The sequence below is a fragment of the Ornithorhynchus anatinus genome, chromosome 5, assembly GCF_004115215.2.
Source record: "Ornithorhynchus anatinus isolate Pmale09 chromosome 5, mOrnAna1.pri.v4, whole genome shotgun sequence".
Classification (NCBI taxonomy): Eukaryota; Metazoa; Chordata; class Mammalia; order Monotremata; family Ornithorhynchidae; genus Ornithorhynchus; species Ornithorhynchus anatinus.
Window position 1 is genome coordinate 15,774,240 of NC_041732.1, and position 22,544 is coordinate 15,796,783.

The 22,544-nt window shown below is 47.1% G+C and overlaps 1 protein-coding gene across 3 annotated transcripts in view; it reads left to right on the plus strand.

Annotated features, from left to right (window-relative positions):
• Positions 1 to 22,544, plus strand: part of EFL1 (elongation factor like GTPase 1) — a 235,451-nt gene that overhangs the window by 35,389 nt on the left and 177,518 nt on the right. For all 3 annotated transcript variants that reach the window (XM_029065776.2, XM_029065778.2, XM_029065777.2), the window contains exons 8-12: positions 5,366 to 5,489; positions 9,561 to 9,637; positions 11,298 to 11,434; positions 18,322 to 18,444; positions 20,478 to 20,577. In XM_029065776.2, the coding sequence (XP_028921609.1) occupies positions 5,366 to 5,489; positions 9,561 to 9,637; positions 11,298 to 11,434; positions 18,322 to 18,444; positions 20,478 to 20,577 (561 nt within the window). The remainder of the gene's footprint in view (positions 1 to 5,365; positions 5,490 to 9,560; positions 9,638 to 11,297; positions 11,435 to 18,321; positions 18,445 to 20,477; positions 20,578 to 22,544) is intronic.

A 22,544-nucleotide genomic window follows, 5' to 3' on the forward strand; every position in this document is an offset into this window, starting at 1 on the left:
TGGTATCACTATGGGTCGGAAATGACTAAATGGCATAAGACAAGATTTAATCCAGTAGTGCAGAGCCAGTTCAGCACAAGAGATAGTAAAACCAGGCTTGACACAGTTCTTCATATTGTCCCTCTGGATAATGGGAGTGTGGCTTGTGCCCAGTGCCTCCCTTGCATTCACCCACTTTTTTTGTGGGAGCTTGGCATCCTCACATTCAGTAAACAGAGTAGGCTGACTATGCAACCGTCGTCTCCGGCCGCCCACGTCCGGCCGTCATTTGACTTGTTTCAGGGCTGGCGACAGGGGGTCAGTGAGGGTGGCATCGGCCGGGGCCCTGGGTGAGGCCCTCCGGCCACTCAGAAGTTGCCCACTCTTAAGGGGCACCCACTTTGGAGGTTGGATTTGGTGGAATGGCCTCCCCTCTCCATGTGAGGGCTACGCTACTGCTCATCATCACTGATAATGAGGGTATTTGTTAAGAGCTTACTGTTTTAAGCGCCGGTATAGCCGCAAGGTTATCGATTTGGACGCAGTTCTTATCCCACTTGGGACTCACTGTCTAGATAGGAGGGAGAAGGATTTGATCCCCATTTTACATAGGAGGAAACTGAGACACAAATAAGTGAAGTGACTGGCCCAAGGTCTCACCACAGACAAGTGGGAAGCAGCCTGGCCTAGTTGAAAAAGCAGGGACCTGGGAGTTAGAATACCTGGGGTCTGAGAAGCAGCATGGCTTAGTGGAAAGAGCATGGGCTTGGGAGTCAGAGGACATGGGTTCTCATCCTGGCTCCGCTGCTTGTCAGCTGTGTGACCTTGGGCAAGTCACCTAACTTCTCTGTGCCTCAGTTACCTCATCTGTAAAGTGGAGATGGAGACTGTGAGCCCTACGTGGTACCACCTAATTACCTTGTATTTACCCCAGTACTTAGAACAGTGCTTGCCACATAGTAAGCGCTTAAATACCAACATTATTATTATTATTTTTATTTTTATTATTATGATTAATACCAGCACTAGCATTTGCTTGTCGTGTGACCATGGACAAGTAAATTAATTTCTCCTCAGTTTCCTCCAGTATGAAATGGAGACTCAATCCCTGTTCTCCCTACTACTTAGAATGTGAGCCCCTTGTGGGACAGGGATTGCGACCTACCAGAGGATTTTATATCTACTCCAGTTCCTAGAACACACAGTTAAGCGCTAACAAATACCACTTGGTAAAAAAATTGACAGAGCCAGAACCTGAACCTGTGGCTTCTGACTCCCTGGCCCGGTGGGGTCTTTCCATTAGGCCATTCGGCCTCTAAGATCTTTTGCTTCAAAGAGCAGGAGCCAGTCAAGGGGACTTAACATTTCCACCATTTCTCAGTCCTCCGATCTTTCCCCTAAATGGTGAGTATTCTAGGGGGGTCCCAGAACTGGGGGCTCAGATCCCTTCATCCACTGAAAATATGACCTTGCCGGCCAATGCCAACCGGTGCCCCCCACCCCTACTGCCCATATCCATCCTCATCTTTGCCCTACAGCTCCCGAACTTCATTCGGGAAGTTTCTGTCAGGTCCAGCTTCTCCCTGGCATCCCACAGCGGCCATTTGGCCTGATGGACGAGAAGTGGCATTGAGTCTCGGAAGCTTGGCCTGGGAGGCGGCATTCGGTGCACTTCTCTGGAATGGGTCCCTGGGCTTGCAACGTCACCAGTCTGGCAGGGGGCTTGTAGCTTGGGGGTTAAGAAGCTGAGCCAGTCCTGCTAAGGACTAAGCGGTGATGGACAGTCTAATCCGAAACCTTTCGAAAAAGCCATTGAATCTGGGCGTTTAACCCATCACGTGGGTTTGGAGCTTTGCCCTGACCTGGTCTTTGGCTCCCTGTTGCTATCTCGGGATCTCTGAGAGTCCTGCCAAAGCTGGCATCCACCCATCATCCAGGTTGGGCTGTCGAAGGGGGCTTTGCCATCGTTACTTTACTGAGGGGAGGTTAATGGATCGGGACCATCTCCCTCCTACTTAGACTCTGCGCTTATTACAGTGCTTATCATTTAGTAAGCACTTAAACACCACAATTAGCATTGTTGGTAGATATGTTCCGTGACCCCCACAAACTTACAGTTTAGAGCGGGAGACAGACAGTGATATAAACAAATAATTTAAGTGTGAAGGTGTCAAGGAAGTGCTGAAGCAGCAGTTCGGGAGGAAATAAGGTGGGGAGATGAGCCAGGAGTCTTTGTCCTCTGTGCGCTAGACTCTGTGACCTCTGGGGACCCGACGTCTACCCCACCCCTAGCCCCAAAGCCCCCACGAACCAATCTATAAAGTAGACACTATAAATTATTCATTTATATTCACGTCTCTTCTCCTGCTCTCCCTCCTACTTACACTGTGAACGGCATGGCGTGTGGATAGACCAAGGACCTGGGAGTCAGAAGGTCATGGGTTCTAATCCTGGCTCCGCCACTTGTCTGCTAGGTGACCTTGGGCAAGTCACTTTACTTCTCTGTGCCTCAGTTACCTCTTCTGGAAAATGGAAATTGAGACGGTGAGCCCCATGTGGAACGGGGACTGTGTCCAACCTGATTTGCTTGTGTGTACCACAGCACTTAGTACAGTGCCTGGAACTTAGTAAGTGCTTAACAAATACCATAATTATTATTAGTATCATTACTATTATTATTATCCCCAGGTGGGACCTGATTATCTTGTATTTACCCCACCACTTAATATAGTGCTTGGCACTGAGTAAGCATTTAATAGATAGTATTATTTTAAAAATTATTGTTATTACTATCATTGTTTTGATTATCCCCTGTTAAAGCATCACCAAGAGGACCGGGCTTGCCTCTGGGGAGAACAGAGCGGCCTAGTGTTGCATGCTTCCTGCCCCGCCCCAGGTTGGCCACTTGCCTTTAGGAATGACCACCTACCCACTTGCTAGCCGCCAAGCCAAGCAGATCGGAAAGTGGCTTAAGAGTTTGGAAATGTTCTGCTGAGCTAAGTAGAGTGCCCATTTTCTCTGCTTCTGACTCTGCTTACAAAGAAAAATTGATAAATGAGATCCCCCTTCCCCCCCGATTGCTTTTCTCCCCCAGGTGAACTTTGGAAAATGGGTGTCAGAGGAAGGAATTTTGCATCTCCGGGAGCCATTATCTCTTTCCTGTTGGAGCTCTGTAAATCCAGCTATTCCCCATTCTGATTTGTGCCCCACCTTCTTCACTCCCACACTTGCACTCAATGTTGGGTCATCCATGGCTCCTCTTCCTGCATTCTGAACAGGATCCCTGCATTCAGATTCTGATGGCAGATTCTGCATTCTGCATTCCCCCTCGTCCCCTCACCGATCCAGATCTCTTACATCCAGTTACCTCTCCACAGGTCAAGAGCAGCAGACTGGGCGGTTACCTCTGCCGCCCACCTCCTTGCCACTCCCCAGTTCTCCTCTGAAACCCCCTACCCCCACCCCTTCACCTCCCCCATCACCACTCTCTCCATCTTCAAAGCCTTACTGAAGGCACATCTCCTTCAAGGGGCCTTCCCTGACTAAGCCCTCTTTTCCCATTCCCTTCTGCATCACGCTGATTTTCCTCCCTTTATTCACCACCATCCGCCCCAGCACTTTATCCGTAATCTATTTATATTAATGTCTGTCTCCCCCACTGGACTGTGAACTCACTGTGGACAGGAAATGTGTCTACCAACTCTATTGTACTCTTGATCATCACCCGCACTCCTCCTTTCTGCTCCCAAGCCTCATCCCTTTGACTTCGGAGCACCGGGGCAGCAGGAGTGAGGCCCACTGCCCTAGATCTGCCAAAGAAAGTTATACAAATACATTTAGAATGGGAAGGGGATGAGGGGAGAGCAGGGTGAGGCCCAGGGAATCTGTGGGAGTGGGAGGGGCTGGCCAAGGAGGGATGGGGCAGATCTACTGATTGGGCAGGGTAGTCCAACTGGAGTCTCAAACTTCAATCATGTCAAGATCCGTCAATCAGTGGCATTCATTGAGCACTCATTCATTCAATTGTATTTATCGAGCACTTACTGTGTGCAGAGCACTGTAGTAAGTGCTTGGGAGAATACAATATAGCAGTAAACAGACACATTCCCTGTCCGCAGCGAACTTACAGACCAGAAGGGGAGACAGACATTCACAGAAATAAATAAATTACAGATATGGACATAAGTGGTGTGGGGCAGGGAGGGGGAATGAATAAAGGGATCCTGTCAGGGCGATGCAGAAGGGAGTGGGAGAAGAGGAAAGGGGGGCTTAGTCAGGGAAGGCCTCTTGGAGGAGATGGGCCATCAGTAAGGCTTGAAGAGGGGTGGTGAGTAATTGTCGGATTTGAGGAGGGAGGACGTTCTAGGCCGGAGAGGGGACATGGGCAAGGAGTTGGCGGCAAGGTAGATGGTCTCGAGGTACAGTGAGGAGGTTAGCATTAGAGGAGTGAAGTGTGCGGGTTGGGTTGTAATAGGAGGGTAGTGAGGCAAGGTAGGAGGGAGTAAGGTGATTGAGCGCTTTAAAGCCAATTGTGAGGGGTTTCTGTTTGATGTGGATGGTGGATCGTGAGGAGTAGGGAAATGTGTCCTGAATGTTTTTGTAGAAAGGTCCAGTTTGTGCTCTGGCCTAGAGAATTGCTTTTTCTCGGATTCCACTCAAAGACTGCTTGCTGCCTGGCGGTATAGAAAATTCCTACTCCTGGTTTTCCAAACATTTTCATGTTTAAAATTTAAAGAGTTGAAGTTCATGCTAGGGCTTCCACCACTGTTGTGAGTGAATATAGTGTTCAAGATAAAATGTCGATTGATGAGAGACCCTTCAGGCAAGAGGGGATCTTCTTCATGAAGACCACAGGTGTGCTGAGAGCAGGTCTACCCCCGGCTAGGTTTCAGGGATTAGTGGAGGGCTGGTGAAAGGTTGATATCGACGTAATGGTGGAAGCCTCTTGACCAAGGTGGCTCCCCCTTCCTTTTTTCCCTCTGGTTCCTGGCCAGTGGATTGCCTGTTCCTGCTAAGAGTCTGTATGTGAAATTAAGAGGCGATGATCTGACACTGAAAAAGCAATATTTCAGGAAGCAGCATGACCTAAGAGAAAGGGCACGGGCCTGGACCAGCATTCTAATCCAGGCTCTGCCACTTGCCTGCTGCGTGGCCTTGGACACTTCACTTCTCTGGCCCTGAGTTTCGTCATCTCTAAAATGGGGATTCAACGCCTTTCTCCCTCCTACTTAGACTGTAAGCATCACGTGGGACAGGGACTGTGTCCAATCTGATGAACTTGTATCTACCCCCAGTGCTTAGAACAGTGCTTGGCTCATGGTAAGTACTTCACAAGTATGATTTTTTTAAAAAAAATCACGTCTGTCTGTACTTTGCTGTTTTCCAGAATTGAGCATTTTGCCAGATTATACAGCCAAAAACTCGGAATCAAGATGGAAGTTCTTTTGAAGACTCTTTGGGGAGATTACTACCTAAACACAAAGGCCAAGAAGATAATGAAGGGGGACCAGGTAATGTCACTGATTGGAGAGGCATTCTGTTGGTATGGAGCTCACTGTTATCCTCTTTTAGAGAAAAACCCAGCTTTAAGATTCTCTGTCAATAGATTTCTGCAGAAGTTCATTTCTCTACTCGGTGACTGCTGTTTAATTTTGTCCTGCTCTTCAGGAGGGTATGGAAATTCTGACCTCAATAAATTTTTTCGAATTGCATCATGCAAATACCAGCGATAATTACTGGACATCAGTTTCAGAGAATGCTCTGTGATTTCAGAGACGATGTTATTAGAGCTGGGGACTGGAGAAAATTAAGCCCGGGGGAAAGGAAGAGTCTCCCCACTTCAACGATTCAGGACATGTGCCTTTAAGTCATCGGAGCAACGGTGCTTTGGTGTTTGTTTCAATTTTTACCTGTACTCTTCGTTCCATTCAACAATTGGAAAGGGCAGGAAATTCAGCTTTCATTTATGCTGACCAACTCACGTAAGGTTTTTAAAAAATTCTCAGCAGTTAGTCACCTCCCATCCTTTCTTCCACCGTTTTACCTTTGGTAGAACTTGCTGTTGTCCTCTCGAATTGAGGAGGCTGTAAGAGGCGTAGCCATAATGAAATGAGTCAAAACAGTGGGGTGAAATTTTCCCAGAGCTGCCGTGCTCCTCTCTTGTGGGTAAGCGCTTAATAAATACAATTGAATGAATGAATGGGTGCTAACCTCAGGAATAGGAATCCCAGGCTTTTCCCTGGAACTTTTGTGTTAGGTCCCGATTGATCTAGTGGTTGAGTTTTTGATGAATCTATATTGGACCAAGGGAAGCTCCCGCTGATGAGGTGGGAAAAATCTATTTTGATTCCTGTCTCCCGCTGTAGACTGTAAGCTCCTTTTGGGCAGGGATTTTGACTACCTACTTAGTTGTTTTGTAATTTCCCAAGCGTTATTAACAGTACTGTGCACAGAGTAAGCCCTCAGTAAATACCAGTAAATTGATTAACTGGACTGCTCTGGAAAGAGAGCCCTCCGTCACACATCTGAGCCTTTCGTAATTTATCATCGCCAAATGACTTGACTTAGATTAACATATTGTGGACACATGATCAAGAGAACTAATTCTCTGGAGAAGACACTAATGCTAGGAAAAGTCCAGGGAAAACGGGAAGAAGCAGAGTGGCAACTAGACGGATGGAGACCATAACAACGATAACAGAAGAACCGTTAGAAAGGTTACGGATTATGGCAGAGGACAGGACGTTCTGGGGAAAATATATCCATGGAGTCGCCATGAATCGGAAACAACTCGATGGCACTTATTCATAACAAACATTTATTAGGAGTTTGCTAAGTGCCATGCACTGGGCTAAGTGCTAGGATAGATTTAAGACAGTTGGATCAGGCACAGTTCCTGCCCCATATGGCGCTCACAATCTAAGAAATCGGGAAAGTGGGTATCTTATCCCCATTTCTTTTTCACAGATGAGCAAACCAAGGCACAGAGAGGTTCATTTCCTTGCCAGAGGTCACACAGCAGAGTGTGTTGGATGGGGGTTGGGTGGATGCAGCCAAGCTGGGTGTAGAACTCGGATCTGCCTGAGGTTCTCGTTCTTTGTATTCTAGGCCTCATTGCCCCCCTACCCCCCACCTCCCACCATGGGGGAGTCTTTTTCCTCTTTTAAACTGGCAGCTTCATTTGCCATCCCTGTCCTTGGATTCCTGAGGTCCCTAGTGAGCGGGGTTGCCAACTGCTTGGAAATTTGTGCGGGCTGGGCCAGCACACAATTCATTTATTCATTCAATCGTATATATTGAGCGCTAACTGTGTGCAGAGAACTGTACTAAGCACTTGGAAAGTACAATTCAGCAACAGAGAGAGACAATCTGCCCACAGTGGGCTCACAGTCTCGAAGGGGGGAGACAGGAATTAAAACAAGTGAACAGGCATCAGTAACATCAATATAAATAAATAGAATTAGAGATGTATGTGCTCATCAGAACAAGTAAAACAGGCATTAATATAAATAAGTAGAATTATAGATATGTACGTATATACACAAGTGCTGCGGGGAGGGAGGGTAGAGCAAAGGGGGTGAGTTGGGGTGAAGTGGGGGAGCTGAGGAATATGGGGGCTTAGTCTAGGAAGACCTCCTGGAGGAGGTGAGTCTTCAGTAGAGCTTTGAAGGGGGGAAGTGTGATTGGTGATAGCTGTATTCACAATACAGTTATCAATACACTGTAATGGCCTTTCTGGACCCAACCAATATTAATCATAATGATTGTTATGCGCTTACTATGTGCAAAGCACTGTTCTAAGCGCTGGGGTAGATACAAGGTAATCAGGTTGTCCCATGTGGGGCTCATAGTCTTAATCCCCATTTTGCAGATGAGGTAACTGAGGCACAGAGAAGTTAAGTGACTTGCCCAAAGTCACACAGCTGACAAGTGGCGGAGTCGGGGTTAGAACCCATGACCTCTGACTCCAAAGCCTGGGCTCTTTTCACTAAGCCCCGCTGCTTCTCATAATAATGATGTGGGTATTGATTAAACAGTTACCCAGTATCAGATGCTATGCTAAGTGCTGAGGTAAGTGCAAGATAGCTTGGGCACAGTCCTTACCCCACACAGGGCTCGCACCTTAAGTTGGAAGGAGAACAGGCAGACTGTCCCTGTTTTATGCTTGTGGAAACTGAGGCCCAGAGAAGTTAAAGTGACTTGCCTTGGGCCAAGGCCGCCATGCAGGCAAGTGGTGAAGCCGGATGTAGAACCTAGATATTGCTGATTCCCTGGCCCGGGCTCTTTCTATTGTCTGGAAAGTCTGTCTGGGAGCCTACAGCTGTTGGGCGGCACTGCTGCTAAAATGCTCCCAGTCCTGGGCTCTTGGGAATCCTTGCGGGAGATGGTAGGTGAGGGGCGTAACTCAAATCATGGGAGTGCTAGAGAAAACCCTGCATTTAGCTGGGGGCTTTCTGTTCCCGACCTATTCTCCTTCCTCAAGCTCATAGTCCAGTGCATCACACCACATGGAGAAGCAGGGTGGCTTAGTGGAAAGAGCATGGCCTTGGGAGTTAGAGGTCATGGATTTTAATCCCGGCTCTGCCACTTCTCAGCTGTGTGGCTTTAGGCAAGTCCCTTAACTTTTCTGTGTGTCAGTTCCCTCATCTGTAAAATGGGGGTTAAGACTGTGAGCCCTATGTGGAACTACCTGATTACCTTGTATCAACCCCAGAGTTTAGAACAGTGCTTTGCACATAGTAAGCGCTTAACAAATACCATCATCATTATTATTATTCAGAAGGTGTTCAGTATATCCCGTTAATTTCATAATTATGGTATTTGTTAAGTACTTACTATGTGTCAAGCCCTGCTTTTTGGTTGTTTTGGTTTTTATGGAATTTAACTGCTTACTGTGTGTTAGGCACTCCCCTAAGTGCTGGGATAGGTATAGGTTAATCAGGTCAGACACAGTGCCGGGCCCACCTGAGACTCACAGTCTAAGGAGGTGGGATATCAGGTATTGAATCCTCAATTTACAGATGAAGAAATTGAAGCTCAGAGATGTTAAGCGACTTGCCCAAGGCCACACATTAAGCGAGTGGCAGAGCCAGGATTAGAAGCCAGGTCCTCTGACTTCTAGGCCCAGGGACTGTCCACAAGGCCATGGCTGTTTCTTGTCTTCCCTGCTTAAGTTCCTACAGGGGCAGCTTTCTTTCAAGCTCAGGAGATGCTGTTCTGATCTTAATGGTCTTTAGGGCACTGCAGGGCTGCAAAGAAGGAGTTAGCTTTTTTTTTTCTATTGCTGACCCGTGACATGGCCTATATTTTGACAGCAAATAGTTGATAGTGGCTTATTTACTATTATTCTGTATAGAAGAGTGACAGAAGCTTTTCAGCAGGATGTCATTCAAATGCCGGCTTCCTTATCCAATCCGACCTATTAACATCTGTCCACATCTCCAGCTGCAAAATGCTTTGTCGAGTGCAAACGTTTCAGATTTGGCCGATCTTGCCTGTAAACAGGATGGAGGGTAAACCGGACATGTGTCACGATGCCTGCTGGATCTACCAGCTGTTTAGTGGTGTCTTTTCTCTTGCAGACAAAAGGAAAGAAGCCTTTATTTGTGCAGTTGGTGCTGGAAAATATCTGGAGCCTGTATGATGCGTGTTTGAAAAAGTAAGAAATGCTTGCTGAGCCTTTCCGCCGTCCTCCAGGGTCGAGGAATCGTGGAGGGGGTAGGGGCAGGAAGGCAGAACTGGGCCCAGGCCGGAAGAGAGTGACTTGTGACCTAAGAGGTCTGCGCTTGTGCCTCTGAAGGGAGAGGTGACAGGTGGGGAGCGGCTCTGAGTGTGATAGACACTGTGACCGTTCGAGGACTTATCAGAGCGGTTCAAATAAGGAAACCTGGGGTATTCTTGAGGAGGGCTCTCTTCCTGGCACAAAACCCTTGAAATAGCCAGGGAAAGAGCTTTTTGCCAAAGTAGAAAAGGTTCAAAACAATGGTTATTCTTCCCCTCATTTTGGTGCCATAATTTTGCCAGGAGAAGGGAGATAACCGTGCTGCGTTTTCAAGAGCTGAAGCAGTTCATTGGAGGATTGTGCAGGGTGGGGAGAAATAGGGGGTGTCTCCATCATTGCTGGGGAAGCAGCATGGCCTAATAATAATAATTGTGCTATTTGTTAAGCGCTTACTATGTGCAAAGCACTCTTCTAAGCACCGGGGTAGATATAGGGTAATCAGGTTGGACACAGTCCCTGTCCCACTTGGGATTCACAATCTTCATCCCCATTTTACAGATGAGGTAACTGAGGCACAGAGAAGTGAAGTGACTTTTCCAGGGTCATAAAGCAGGCAAATGGCCGAGCTGGGATCAGAACCCATATCCTTCTGACTTCCAGGCCCATGCTTTTCCTCTAGCCCATGTTGCTCCTCCAGTGGCCTAGGGAAAGCAGCATGGCCTAGTGGAAAGGGCATGGGCCTGGGAGTCAGAGGACTTGGGTTCTAATCCCGGCTCTGCCACTTGTCTGGTGTGTGACCTTGGGCAAGTCACTTCATTTCTCTGTTCCTCAGTTTCCTCATCTGGAAAAAGGGGGTTAAGATTCTGAACCCCATGTGGAACGGGGATTGGGTCTAACCCGATCATCTTCTATCTACCCCAGGACTTAGTACAGTGCCTGGCTTACTATATAGTAAGCGCTTAACAAATACCACACACTGTAGATTGGAAAGAATCAAGTGGAAATCATTTGAAGGCATCAGCATAGATTGGTGCTTTTCTGCCTTCCTTTTGAGCTGGTTGCCAGTGGCCCTGAGGAGAGAAAAGGAATAGAGATAGACCTTAAATGGAGAAGTGAAATGACACTCGGAGTCAAGTCGAACGTGATCTATCACTGTTCAATAAAGAGAGCCAACAATTATACAAAGTTAGGGGCAGATTACTCTCTTTCTGCAGTACTAGACAGTGAGGTGGGGTGCCAAAATACACTTTGCAGCAATTCCCCAGTGTATGTGAAAAAGCAGTGTAAGAAGGCCAAGGCAGTGACCCTCTTGCCCACTCTTTGAGTGGAGCGTAAGATGGGGAAAGAGAGAGCTGACAGAGGGCAGTAGAACTGCTTTTTCCAAAGATCCTGCCTGTCGTCATGCTCCTCCTTCTTGCCTTCCTCCAGTCTTCCCTGAAGTGGGGCAGTCCCATCCCTGTCCTGTCAGCTGGATTTGTCCCGTGGACGACGGTCTGTGGCTGATGAGACAGGCGGCTACAGAGTATAACTACTGAGTCATACCTCCCTCACCTGCCCGTTTGTGACTGAGTTTTCCTGCCTTCTCCCTTTTCCTCAGGGACAAAGAAAAAATGGATAAAATAGTGAGTTCGCTTGGATTGAAGATGGGCGTCCGGGAAGCTCGTCATACGGACCCTAAAGTCCAGATCAATGCCATCTGCAGTCAGTGGCTGCCCATCTCCCAAGCCGTCCTCTGTATCCTTGACTTGAAGTGCTCAGGCCTTGCCAACAGTGGGTATCTTTGTTCTTCTCCTCCCCCAAGACTTAAGGTCTTCTAAAACGACAGGCTCAACCAGATGTCTCCCGGGAGACGGAGATCCATGTTGTTCAGCTGATTTTGAATTCTGGGGCTGGAGTGTGGGGTATTGAGGGGCGTCCTTTTCTCACGGTTCAATTGGAGGAGACCCTCCGTTTATCCCGTGGCCCAATGAGAAACAGCGCGGCTTTTTTCCTCCGGATCACAGATGTGCACATGGGGAGAAATGAGGCTCAACCGTGCCTCTTCTGGTGACTGAGACGTTTATAGTCACCTTTACAAGACACACACATGCTCGCACCTACAGCTGGCCTGTGACCTGAGAATTCATACACCTGTGTATGTCCCTTTCAAGTACCTGACATTCATCCCACCCTCATCCTCTCAGCACTTATATCCATCTCTGGAATTAATTTTGGTGTCCGTCTCCACCTCTAGACTGGAACCTCCTTGCGGGCAGGGAACTTGCCTACCAACTCCATTGTTTTGTATTCTCCCAGTCACTTAATACGGGGCTCTGCACACAGTAAGCGCTCTGTAAATTTGATCGATTGATTGATTGATGTTTGCAGTTAACCTCTGGGTAATTTGGGCTGCAGACTGCTGTGGGTCTTTGGCCCTGCTCAGGTAAGCTCTCTGCCACCCAGTGCAGTAATGAAGAAAGGTGGTATTTGTGAAGCACATTCTATGTGCCAAACACTGTAATTAACACAGAGGTAGATTCAATTCAACCAAATAAGAAACGGTCCCTTTTCCACAAGAGCCTCACAGTCTAAGGAGGAGGGAGGACAGGGATTGAATTCCCCATTTTATAGATGAGAAACCTAGGCACAGAAAAGTGTAGAGACCTGCCTAAGGTCACAAGGCGGGCGAGTACTGAAGCTGGGGTTAGAACCTGGGCAGGCCTATGCTCTTTCCACCACTCTTTGTTTTGGATCGGTGGTATCATCTCTTCCCCTAGGCCTCAGAGGGCGTTGCTAGCAGAAATGCCCATTCGTCGCCTAGATGAGAGAGCAGACGTCCTTCTCTTCCTATCTGCTGTCATTTCCGTTTCCCTTCCTGCCTCCCTGTCTGCCTCCTAATGTTTACTCCCTGCTCTTCCACCCCATCCCCTCGGTTAACCTGTCTGTGACTGCCCGCCCCACCCCCTCTCTGCCCGGCAGCTCCAGGGGCAAGCCCCACATCATCCCGCTCAATATTCCTTCTCCGGCTCCCAGCGGGAACACTCCCGGGAGGAACGAGCAAGCGTGAATGGCACAGCGTCAACCGCTATTGCCACCGCCAACTCCTCCACACAGGTTCGAAGCCCCAGAGTCTCAGGACTGAGTTTCGTCCCTCACCTTTGATAGCAGACACCAACTTCGCCCTCATCACCCTGTTCTCCCATCAGCGCCAACCTCTAAAACCCAGCCGAATGCTCCCTGGGTCATCCACGAATTCCTCTCATCTCTTAATGAGCTGAAGTTTTTCTCTTCAACCGCTGCTGAGTTGGGCGTTTCTGCTTCTCAGAACCCTTTCCTGAACTTGCCGCTCTTTTCGTTGCTTTTGATCTTGGCAAGAGAAGGTAGCTACCTGGTGGCCACCCTCTTTATCCTCTTTAGCCTGCATCCCAGCCCAATTTTTAAAAATTTTAAATGGGTTTCACAGTGATGACTGACATCGTACAAAGTCTTAAAACCCAGGTTTTAATTTTCACACAACATTCCATCAGTGGTCACTGGTGAGTGGAGTCTTTGGCAGATTTTTTAAGATTTCCTATTGGTGAGCCTGCCTTCCCTCCCCACCTTCCCCGCTATGGCAGTAGCCGGAGGCTTCCACAGAAACTTTCTCCAGCTTCAGTGTTCTCCTGCCAAAACTTGGCACTAGATGGCAAAAGAGTCACCCTTTTCCACCTCCTCCTCAGTCAGTCAGTCAGTCATTTGTATTTATTGAGCACATACCATGTGCAGAGAAGTATACTAAGCGAATGGGAGAGGACAATATAGCAGACACAGTCTCTGCCCACAGTGAACATACAGTCTGCAGGGAGAGGCAGACATTAATATAAATAAATAAAATTACAGATATGTACATAAGTGCTGTGGGGCTTTGAGGGGCCGGTGAATAAAGGGAGCAAGTCAAGGTGATGCAGAGTTGGAGTGAGAAAAGAGGAAGTGAGGCATAGTCAGGGAAGGCCTCTTGGAGAAGATGTGCCTTCAATAAGGCTGAAGTGGGGGAAAGGAAAAGAGGGAGGGCGTTCCAGGCCAGGGGCAGGATGTGGGTGAGAGGTCGGCAGCGAGATAGACGAGTTCAAGGTGCAGTGAGGAAGTTAATATTGGAAGAGTGAAGTGCACAGGCGGGGTTGTAGTAGGAGAGTAGCGAGGCGAGGTAGGAGGGGACAAGGTGATTGAGTCTTTAAAGCCAGTGGTGTGGAGTTTCTGTTTGATGCCGAAGTAGATGGGCATCCTCTGGAGGATCTTGAGCAGTGGGGAAGCATGGGCAGAACTTTTTTATAGAAAAATGATCTGGACAGTGGAGTCAAGTATGGATGGGAATTGGGAGAGACAGGAGTCCGGGAGGTCAGCAAGAATGCTGTTACAGGGATCTCCTCCTCACCCCCTTTTCTGTTACTTAAAAATAATAACTGTGGTATTTCTGAAACTCCTACTCCAAGTCACTACTTCTACAGCACTGGGGTAGATGCAGGATAGAGCGGTCACAATCCCTGGAACTCTGTGTATGGGAGAGAGAGAGAACACCTGATAAGTTTTGTATCTATCCCAGCACTTAGTAGAGTGCCTGGCACATAGTAAGCACTTAGAATACCAAAAAAGAAAAAGAACAGCTCTTTAATCTCCATTTACAAAGGAGGGAACTGAGGCACAGAAAAGTTTTGACTTCCCTAAGGTCTCCCAGCTGGCAAGTGGCAGAGCCAGAACTCGAACCAAGGTCTCCCGACTTCCAGACCTGTTCTCTTTCCAGTAGTAGTAATAATATTGATTAAGGGCTTACTTTGTGCAAAAACGTGATACCAAATGCTGGGAAAAGATTCCACAGGTGAGAATTAGAGACAGTCCCTGTCCTTCAGGCGACTCACAGTCGAAAAATTAAAAGCGGGGAGAGTTGCCCAGGTCATGGCAAATGCATAAGGAGAGAAAAATCAAAACTGCAGAGAATCAGCATGGCCTACTAGATAAACTCCTGGTCAGTTGTTCCCTCCTAATACCTCCTAATTGATAATTAGGTAATCTCGGAATGAGAAATCACCATGAGAAATGCCAGCGTGACAGTTTAATAGCGTTATCGGTTTTGTGTGGGAGATAACGGTAAAGTAGACGTGTTCCCTGGTTTGGGATTCCATTTGAGTATCTGGGGTGGGTTGACTCAGGGTCACACCTGGAGAGTTTCCAGTACTCTGCCAGTCTCGGCTATGGGAGGGAGAGTCAAGTCAGAGACCTACCCATTCCTTTCCTAGCTTGGGCAGTGGCCAGTGAGTGGAAGGCCATCTGTTACAAGTCAAAACTCACCCGTGCTGGGCAGCAGCGGCATGGGAGAGAGTCGAGGGTAGAGACTTGAGTTTACTGCGCGGAAGGTGGCGATAGTAAACCGCTTACATGTTTTTATCAAGAAAACTCTATGAATACACTACCGGAAAGATTGCAGGTGGAGAGCAGGGCATTCTGGGAGTGATGTGTCCGTGATGCCGCTATGGGTCAGAAACGACTCGATGGCATAAGACAAAACAAGAGGCTGGCACACAGGTCACCCTGAAGATTCCAAATCTCCTTGAAAATCTCAAAGTAACTAACATGAATCACATTCCTCAGTGGCTTTCTAATGTACAGGTGTCTGCTTTCTTGGATTTGTTAGGTGACTCTTTTACAGTATTTCTGCTTAGAAAGTGTGCGTATTAACTTTTCTACCTGCAATCAGGTTACAGAGAAGCAGCGTGGCTCAGTGGAAAGAGCCCGGCTTGGGAGTCAGAGGTCATGGATTCTAATCCCAGCTCCGCCATTTGTCAGCTGTGTGACTTTGGGCAAGTCACTTAACTTCTCTGTGCCTCAATTACCTCATCTGTAAGATGGGGATTAAGACTGTGAGCCCCACCTGATCACCTTGTATCTCCCCAGCACTTAGAACAGTGCTTGGCTCATAGTAAGCACTTAAATGCCATCATTATTGTTATTATTATTTCTACAAAGGGTCTCAGGATGTGACTAATAAACTTCTTTCCTGACCCACTCCAGTTAGCAGTCTTCAGGGGCTCCAGGAAAATAGTGCATTAAGTGAAAGAACACTCCTCCCCTCTGGACTGGAAGCTCCTTGTCTACCAAGTCTGTTGTACTGGAGTCTCCCAAGCGCTTAGTACAGTGCTCTGCGTTCTTAAAGCACTCAATAAATACTATTGATTAATTGATTGATCGTCTTTCCAGAGTGTAAGCTCGTATGCAGGGATCGTATCTGTTTATTGTTATAATGTCCTCTCCCAAGTGCTCAGTACAGTCCTCTGCTCACAGTAAGTGATCAGTAAGCCCTACTTTGAGTGTGAGCCCCATGTGGGACAGGGATTCAGGGACTGTGGCCATCCTGATTGACTCGTAGTATTCCAGTGTTTAGAACAGTGTTTGACACATGGTAAGCGCTCAACAAATACCATTAAAAAATATGATTGTTTGATTCTTATGTCCATATCCGTAATTTACATTAATGTCTGTCTCCCTCTATAGACTGTAAGCTCGTTGTGGGCAGGGGATGTGTCTGTTTACTGTTTTATTGTACACCCCCAAGTGCTTAATACAATGTTTTGTACACAGTAAGTGCTCAATAAGTATGATTAATTGAACAGTAGAGTATAGACTCCCTTAAGAAATGATGTAGAGTGAAAGGTGAAAAAAAATTAGAGTAGATTTATATGCAAAATAAGCAATCAAATATCTAAAGTGATTAAAAAGCATAATGTAAGTATATGGTCAGATAGCAAGTTAAATAGGTACCAATAATGGAAAAGTCTGAATTGGATACTTTCGTAAATGTTTGGTTTTCAAAATATCCATCTGCTATTAGGCAAAAAGACACCTTATACTAATATTCTAGCGATCTCTCATTATTTTGTATCAAAATGAAATGGCTTCAATCTCTTTATTTGAGTAAGTCAGAATACTTCGATGATTGCAAGGGGGTGGGGAGACAGAGTGAAGAGTTTGTACCAAGGTAAGCTCTATACAGATTGTATTTCCAGAGCAGAGTGAAAAAGCCACAAGGCCTAGTAGAAAGGGGTTGGGCCTGGGAGTCAGAAGACCTGGGTTCTAATCTTAGCTCTGCCACTTGTATGCTGTGCTACCTTGGGCAGGTCACTTCACTTGTCAATGCCTCAGGTACCGTAAAATGGGGATTAAGTCTGTGAGCCCCATATGGGACAGGTACTGTCTCCTACCTGATTATCTTGCATATACCCCAGTTCTTAATACAGTGCCAGGCACAGAGTAAGTGCTTAACAAATGCCATTTAAAAAAAAAAAGCATTATGAGAAATACCGGTCTACCAGTCTTAAAATTCAGTAACACTAGCGTGGCAAAAAAACACTAAAAGGAGAGTGATGTGATGGATCCATGCATTTTCTGGCAAAGCTAAATATTTTTATTATTTGATGCTTTTATTCCATTAAGACTTGAAAATGTAAATGACTGTGTAAATAACTGTTCCTTCAGTCGATCAAGAGGCCAAGATTTGACACATTGATTTCTTTACACTGGGTTAGCAGTCAGATTATGGGATCCATTTTCTCTTGTTTGATTCATTTTTCTCTGTCTCCCCGAGGATGGCTTTTACCTGAGTTTGCTTTATTGGTCTCCCCTTCCTGGAAACTGTGAGTTGGCCCTCTCTCAGATGTTTGTTTTATGGTATTAAGCGCTTACTACATGTCAAGCACTGTTCTAAGGGCTGGGGTAGATACAGGTTTGTCAGCTTGGACACAGTCCCTGTTCCACCTGGGGTTCACAGTCAAAGTAAGAGGGTCTAACCAAGGATTTAAACCCCATTTTACAGTTGAGGAAACTGAGGCACAGAGGAATTAAGTGACTTATCCACGGTCTCACCGAAAGCAATTGGCAGAGCCAGGATTAAATCCCAGGTCCTCTGACTCCCAGGACTGTGCTCTCTTCTGGGAAACTTACTGGCCCAGTTGCATCCCTGGATTACTGTTCCTGGGAACAGTGTTCCTGGGTCTACTGTGGAACTCCAGGCTTTTCAGAATAGAGGGTCCTCAGCCAGGGTTGGGAGATTGGTGTTTCTAAGGGACATTCTCACCCCAATACCCATATTAGATTTTCCGCTTGGACTTCCACAGAGCCCTCACAAGGTTTCTGTGGATCTCTTTGTTTTGTTGATAGGCAATAATTGTGGTATTTCTTAATAATAATAATGATGATGATGATATTTGTTTAGTGCTTACTATGTGCCAAGCATTGTTCTAAGCACTGGGGTAGATACAAGGTAATCAGGTTGTCCCACTTGGGGCTCACAGTCTTAATCTCCATTTTACAGATGAGGTAACTGAGACGCAGGGAAGTTAAGTGACTGGACCAAAGTCACACAGCTGACAAGTGGCAGAGCCGGGATTAGAATCCACGACCTCTGACTCCCAAGCCTGTGTTCTTGCCATTAGACCATGCTGCTTCTCAACAACAGCACCTCTCCTCTTCTCTGGTGGATAATTCAACACAATCTTTCCCCAGTGTCTCGGCGGATATCATGTTAGTGTGATGAGTGGAGTCGGGGTCGTGCATTGCGGAACTCTGGAGAAGCTACTCTAGCTAACTGTTTTTGATTCCTTAATGGCGAGCTCTAGCCATGGTCTGTCAGAAACTTCCTAGCCCTCTGGAGATCACGGCGGAGAGGGTGGAGAGGCTGATGTCTACTGGAGCCCGGACCTTTGAATCACTTCCACCAGAAACTCAGGAAATGAAAGCCGGTGAGTAGAGGGAACGAGACCGTTTGGGCCTCGCTATCTATTGCTTTGGGGCCGGGAGCATTTTCATTTTCCAACGAATGGGTCCATTCCTTCCCCTATAGACTAGAAACTTGTTGTGGGCAGGGAACGTGTCCATCGTATCATCGTATCGTACTTTCTCAAGTGCTTAGCGCAGTGCTCTGTACAATAATACAATTGATTGTTCTCTCTGGAGCTGGATGTTTTTTCAGAATTCATCTCCCCCAATAGATTCGTCTCCTTGAGGGCAGAGAATGTGCCTGCTGATAATAATAATGGTATTTGTTAAGCGCTTACTATGTGCCAAGCACTGTTCTCAGCACTGGGGTAGATACAAGGTAATCAGGTTGCCCCACATGGGGCTCACAGTCTTCATCTCCATTTTATAAATGAGGGAACTGAGGCACAGAGAAGTTAAGTGACTTCCCCCCAAATCACACAGCTGATAACTGGTGGCGTCAGGATTAGAACCCACAACTTCTGACTCCCAAGCCCAAGCTCTTACCACTAAGCCATGCTATTAACTCTGTGGTTCTAACTCCCAAGCACTTAGTACAATGCTCTGCCCACAGTAAGTGCTCAATAAATACCATTGATTAGTAGACTGAGATTTGACATTTGGTATTCAATAAATTCCTTTATTTCTGCAGCAATCAGTTATATGGACTAAGTGCTGGGGAGAGAGCAATAAAATAAGAGTGAGTAGGCACAATCCTTGCCCACCAGGAGTTTACAGTCTAGTGGTGAGGGCCCAGGTTAAAATAAATTTCAGGTGCATGAAGCAACTGAGAATAAGGATTTATACAAAAGTGCAGTGGGGCCGGTTGGGGTACGTATCAAAAGTACTTAAGAGGGTAGAGACCCAAGTTTAAAAGCAACACGGAAGGGAGGGCAAGTAGGGAGGGGTAATGAGAGATTGTTCGGGAGAGGCTTCTGAAGGAGAGGGGATTTTAGAAAGGCTTTGAAGATGGCGAGAGCAGTGGTCTGTCAGATATGAAAGAGCTATTCCCATCCCAAGGAGGAGCAAGGACAAGGGTTCAGCATTGATGCTGGGTGAGAGGTAGGAAGAACGAGTAGGTTGGGGTTATTCATGAGCAAAGCGTGTGGGCTGTTGTTGTTGTAGATCAGCGATGTAAATTAGGAGGGGGAAAGCTGATTTAATGCCTTAAAGCCAATGGTAAGGAGTTTCTGTTTGATTTGGAGGTGGATGGCAACCACTGGAGGTTCTTGAATGGGGACACTTGCCCAGAATGATTTTTTTTTTGATCATCTGGGCAGCCGAATGAAGTATGGACTGGAGCGGGGGCACAGTGGGATCAGGGAGGGCAGCGAGGAGGCTGATACAGTAGTCAGGGCAGGATATGGAAAGTCCTGGGGTCAGCTTGTTAGCAGTTGGGATGGAAAAAAAGGGATGGACTCAGAGATATCGTGCAGGTAGAACTGACAGGATTGGGTGACAAACTGAATATACAGGTTGAATGAGAGAGAGGAGTCGAGGATAATGCCAAGTTTTCAGGCCTGTGAAACAAGCAGGATGGTGTTACTGTCTACAGTGCTAGAAAAGTTGTGGGGAGGTGGGAGTTTGTGGGAAGGAGAGGGGTGTTCTTTTGGACATGTTGAATTTGGAGCTGTCACAGGGAGACATCCAAGAAGAGATGTCCTGAAGGCAGGTGGAAATGCCTGCTACTAGTATCACCCTGAACCCAAGTATTGACTCAAAGGTATTGTAAATGAGGCTGAAGGTGTGCCCACGGCCCTCTGGAGAGGGAGGATGGCACTATCCAAGGAGGATCTCCAAGTGGATGGCCTCCAATGCGCCTCCCCCTACCGCAGACACAAAGTAGGGCTCCTCAGGGCTGCAGCCACGGAATTCGGTCAGCCCAAAAACATCTTCTGCCTTCCCGATGATCAGGTGAAGGGCATGGGGTAGATCTGTCTTATAATGACAACTGGCTCTCAGGGTAAAGGGGACAGAAACCAGGAAACATAACCACCTGTGCTTCATGTTTGTATAGCTTTTATGAAATGTGGAAGTGAAGAGACAGCTCCAGTTATCATCTTCGTCTCAAAAATGTTTGCCGTGGACGCAAAGTCGTTGCCCAAGAATAAGCCAAGGTAAGATGAGATGGCATCCGGGGCCCCTGGGAAGTGAAAGCGATGCATCAGTTAGCTTGCACATCCTGGGCAGAACTCGGTCAAAATCTGCAATTGGGAAAGAAAAAATGGAGTCTTTTCAACATATATTTTATAGCCATATCAGTCCAACCTGCAAGATTTCAGAAAGACACCCCAAGTCCTTAAGCTGGAATTTCACATCCTCAGCGCACAAACTCAAGAAGGAGATGGATCAAATTTGGAGGGAAAGTGCAGTGTGGTGTAGTGGAATGCACATAAGGCTGGGAGTCAGGAATCCGGGGTTTCAGTCCTGGCCCAGCCACTTTCCTGCGGGTTACCAAGGGGAAGTCAGTTCACCTCTCCATGCCTCAGTTTTCTCATCTGTCTAATGGAGCTAAAATACCTATTCTCCCTCTCTCTTAGCCTGTGAGCCAGCTCTGGCTCACATGGGACACGGACTGTTCCGATTATCTTGTCAGCTCCTCATGGGTAGGGAATGTGACTGCCAACTCTTGTTATATTGTTATACTGTTCAGCGCACAGTGAGCACTCAATAAATATGATTGACTGATTGATTGATACCCTAGGTCTTAACACAGTTAATCATTGCCATCTGTGATGATGATGGTAATAATAATGTGGCTTTTGGCTCATCGTGCCATGGTGTTCTCAAAGGATGTGACCCTATTTACAAGCCTCTCTCATTGTATGGAAGTTAGGACATGCAGAACTGAAATGGTAGCTTGGGGGAAGTTTGCTGAGGCCCTGCCAAGAAGCGTCCGCCCCAAATCTTTTCCTTCTCTGACCTGAGGCTGTAGCATTCCAGATGGCCGAGCTTCTCCGCTGGCATCAGGGGTGACAAAACTCCCAACGATCCAGTCAGCCCGGCTGGCCGGCTCCAGGGAGCTGCCCAAGCAGGTTACTTGTTACTTCCACGTGGACCTTTCACTCTGTGCGGTTGTGACTGCTCAGCCTGGTCTTCCACGGGTAAAGTACAATGCTGGGAGGCGGCGAGGACAGAGTTTCATTCATCGGGCTATTTCATTAGTGCAGTGAAGCCTGGAAAGCTGGCTTCAAGGCCTATCGAATAGAGTTTTGTTAAGATTAATTGCCAAGTTTGACATTAGAGACTAAAGTACTAAGCCCTTAGTAGACAATAAAACAGAGTTGGCAGACACGTTCCTTGCTTACTAGGAGCTTACAGTCTAGAGTGCGTGACGGATATTAATATGTTACATATGCGGATGTAGGTGCCGAGGGGTGAATATCAAGTGCTTAAAGGATACAGATCCAGATGGGTAGGTGACGCACAGGGAGAGGGAGTAGGGGAAATGAGGACTTATTCAGAGAAGGCCTTTTGGAGGAGATGTGATTTTAATAAGGTTTTGAAGGTGGGACAAGTGGGGGTCTGTTGTCTATGAAAGGGAAGGGAGTTCCGGTCAGAGGGAGGACATACTCTCCGCATACTCACTGTGCATAAGCATGGCCACACAGAATAATGCTCAGATTTTCCCTCCACAGATATCTCCATGTCCAGACCCACCTGCACCCCAAACCCTAAGGGGCACCGACCCACAGAGGCATATAAACTAAGGCCTCAAGTTGCCATATCCCAGAGGTGGACAGTCACACACCCACCAAGACAGGAGACAGACACAAACAGTGGTAGAGACGTGCGGGCTCAGAGAGAAAGTCGGTCTTTAACTGGGCGATGGGGATGCCCGAAAGGGAGTTATCCAGGGATTTTCCTAGCACAGGGGGTGAAATATTGGGCCATGATTCTGCCTGCAGATAGGTTGATGAACAGCGTGACCATTCATTCGTATTTATTGAGCACTTACTGTGTGCAGAACACTGTACTAAGCACTTGGAATGTACAATTTGGCAACAGATAGAGACAATCCTTACCATAACAACAGGTCACAATCTATAAGGGGGAGACAGACAACAAAACAAAACAAAACAAG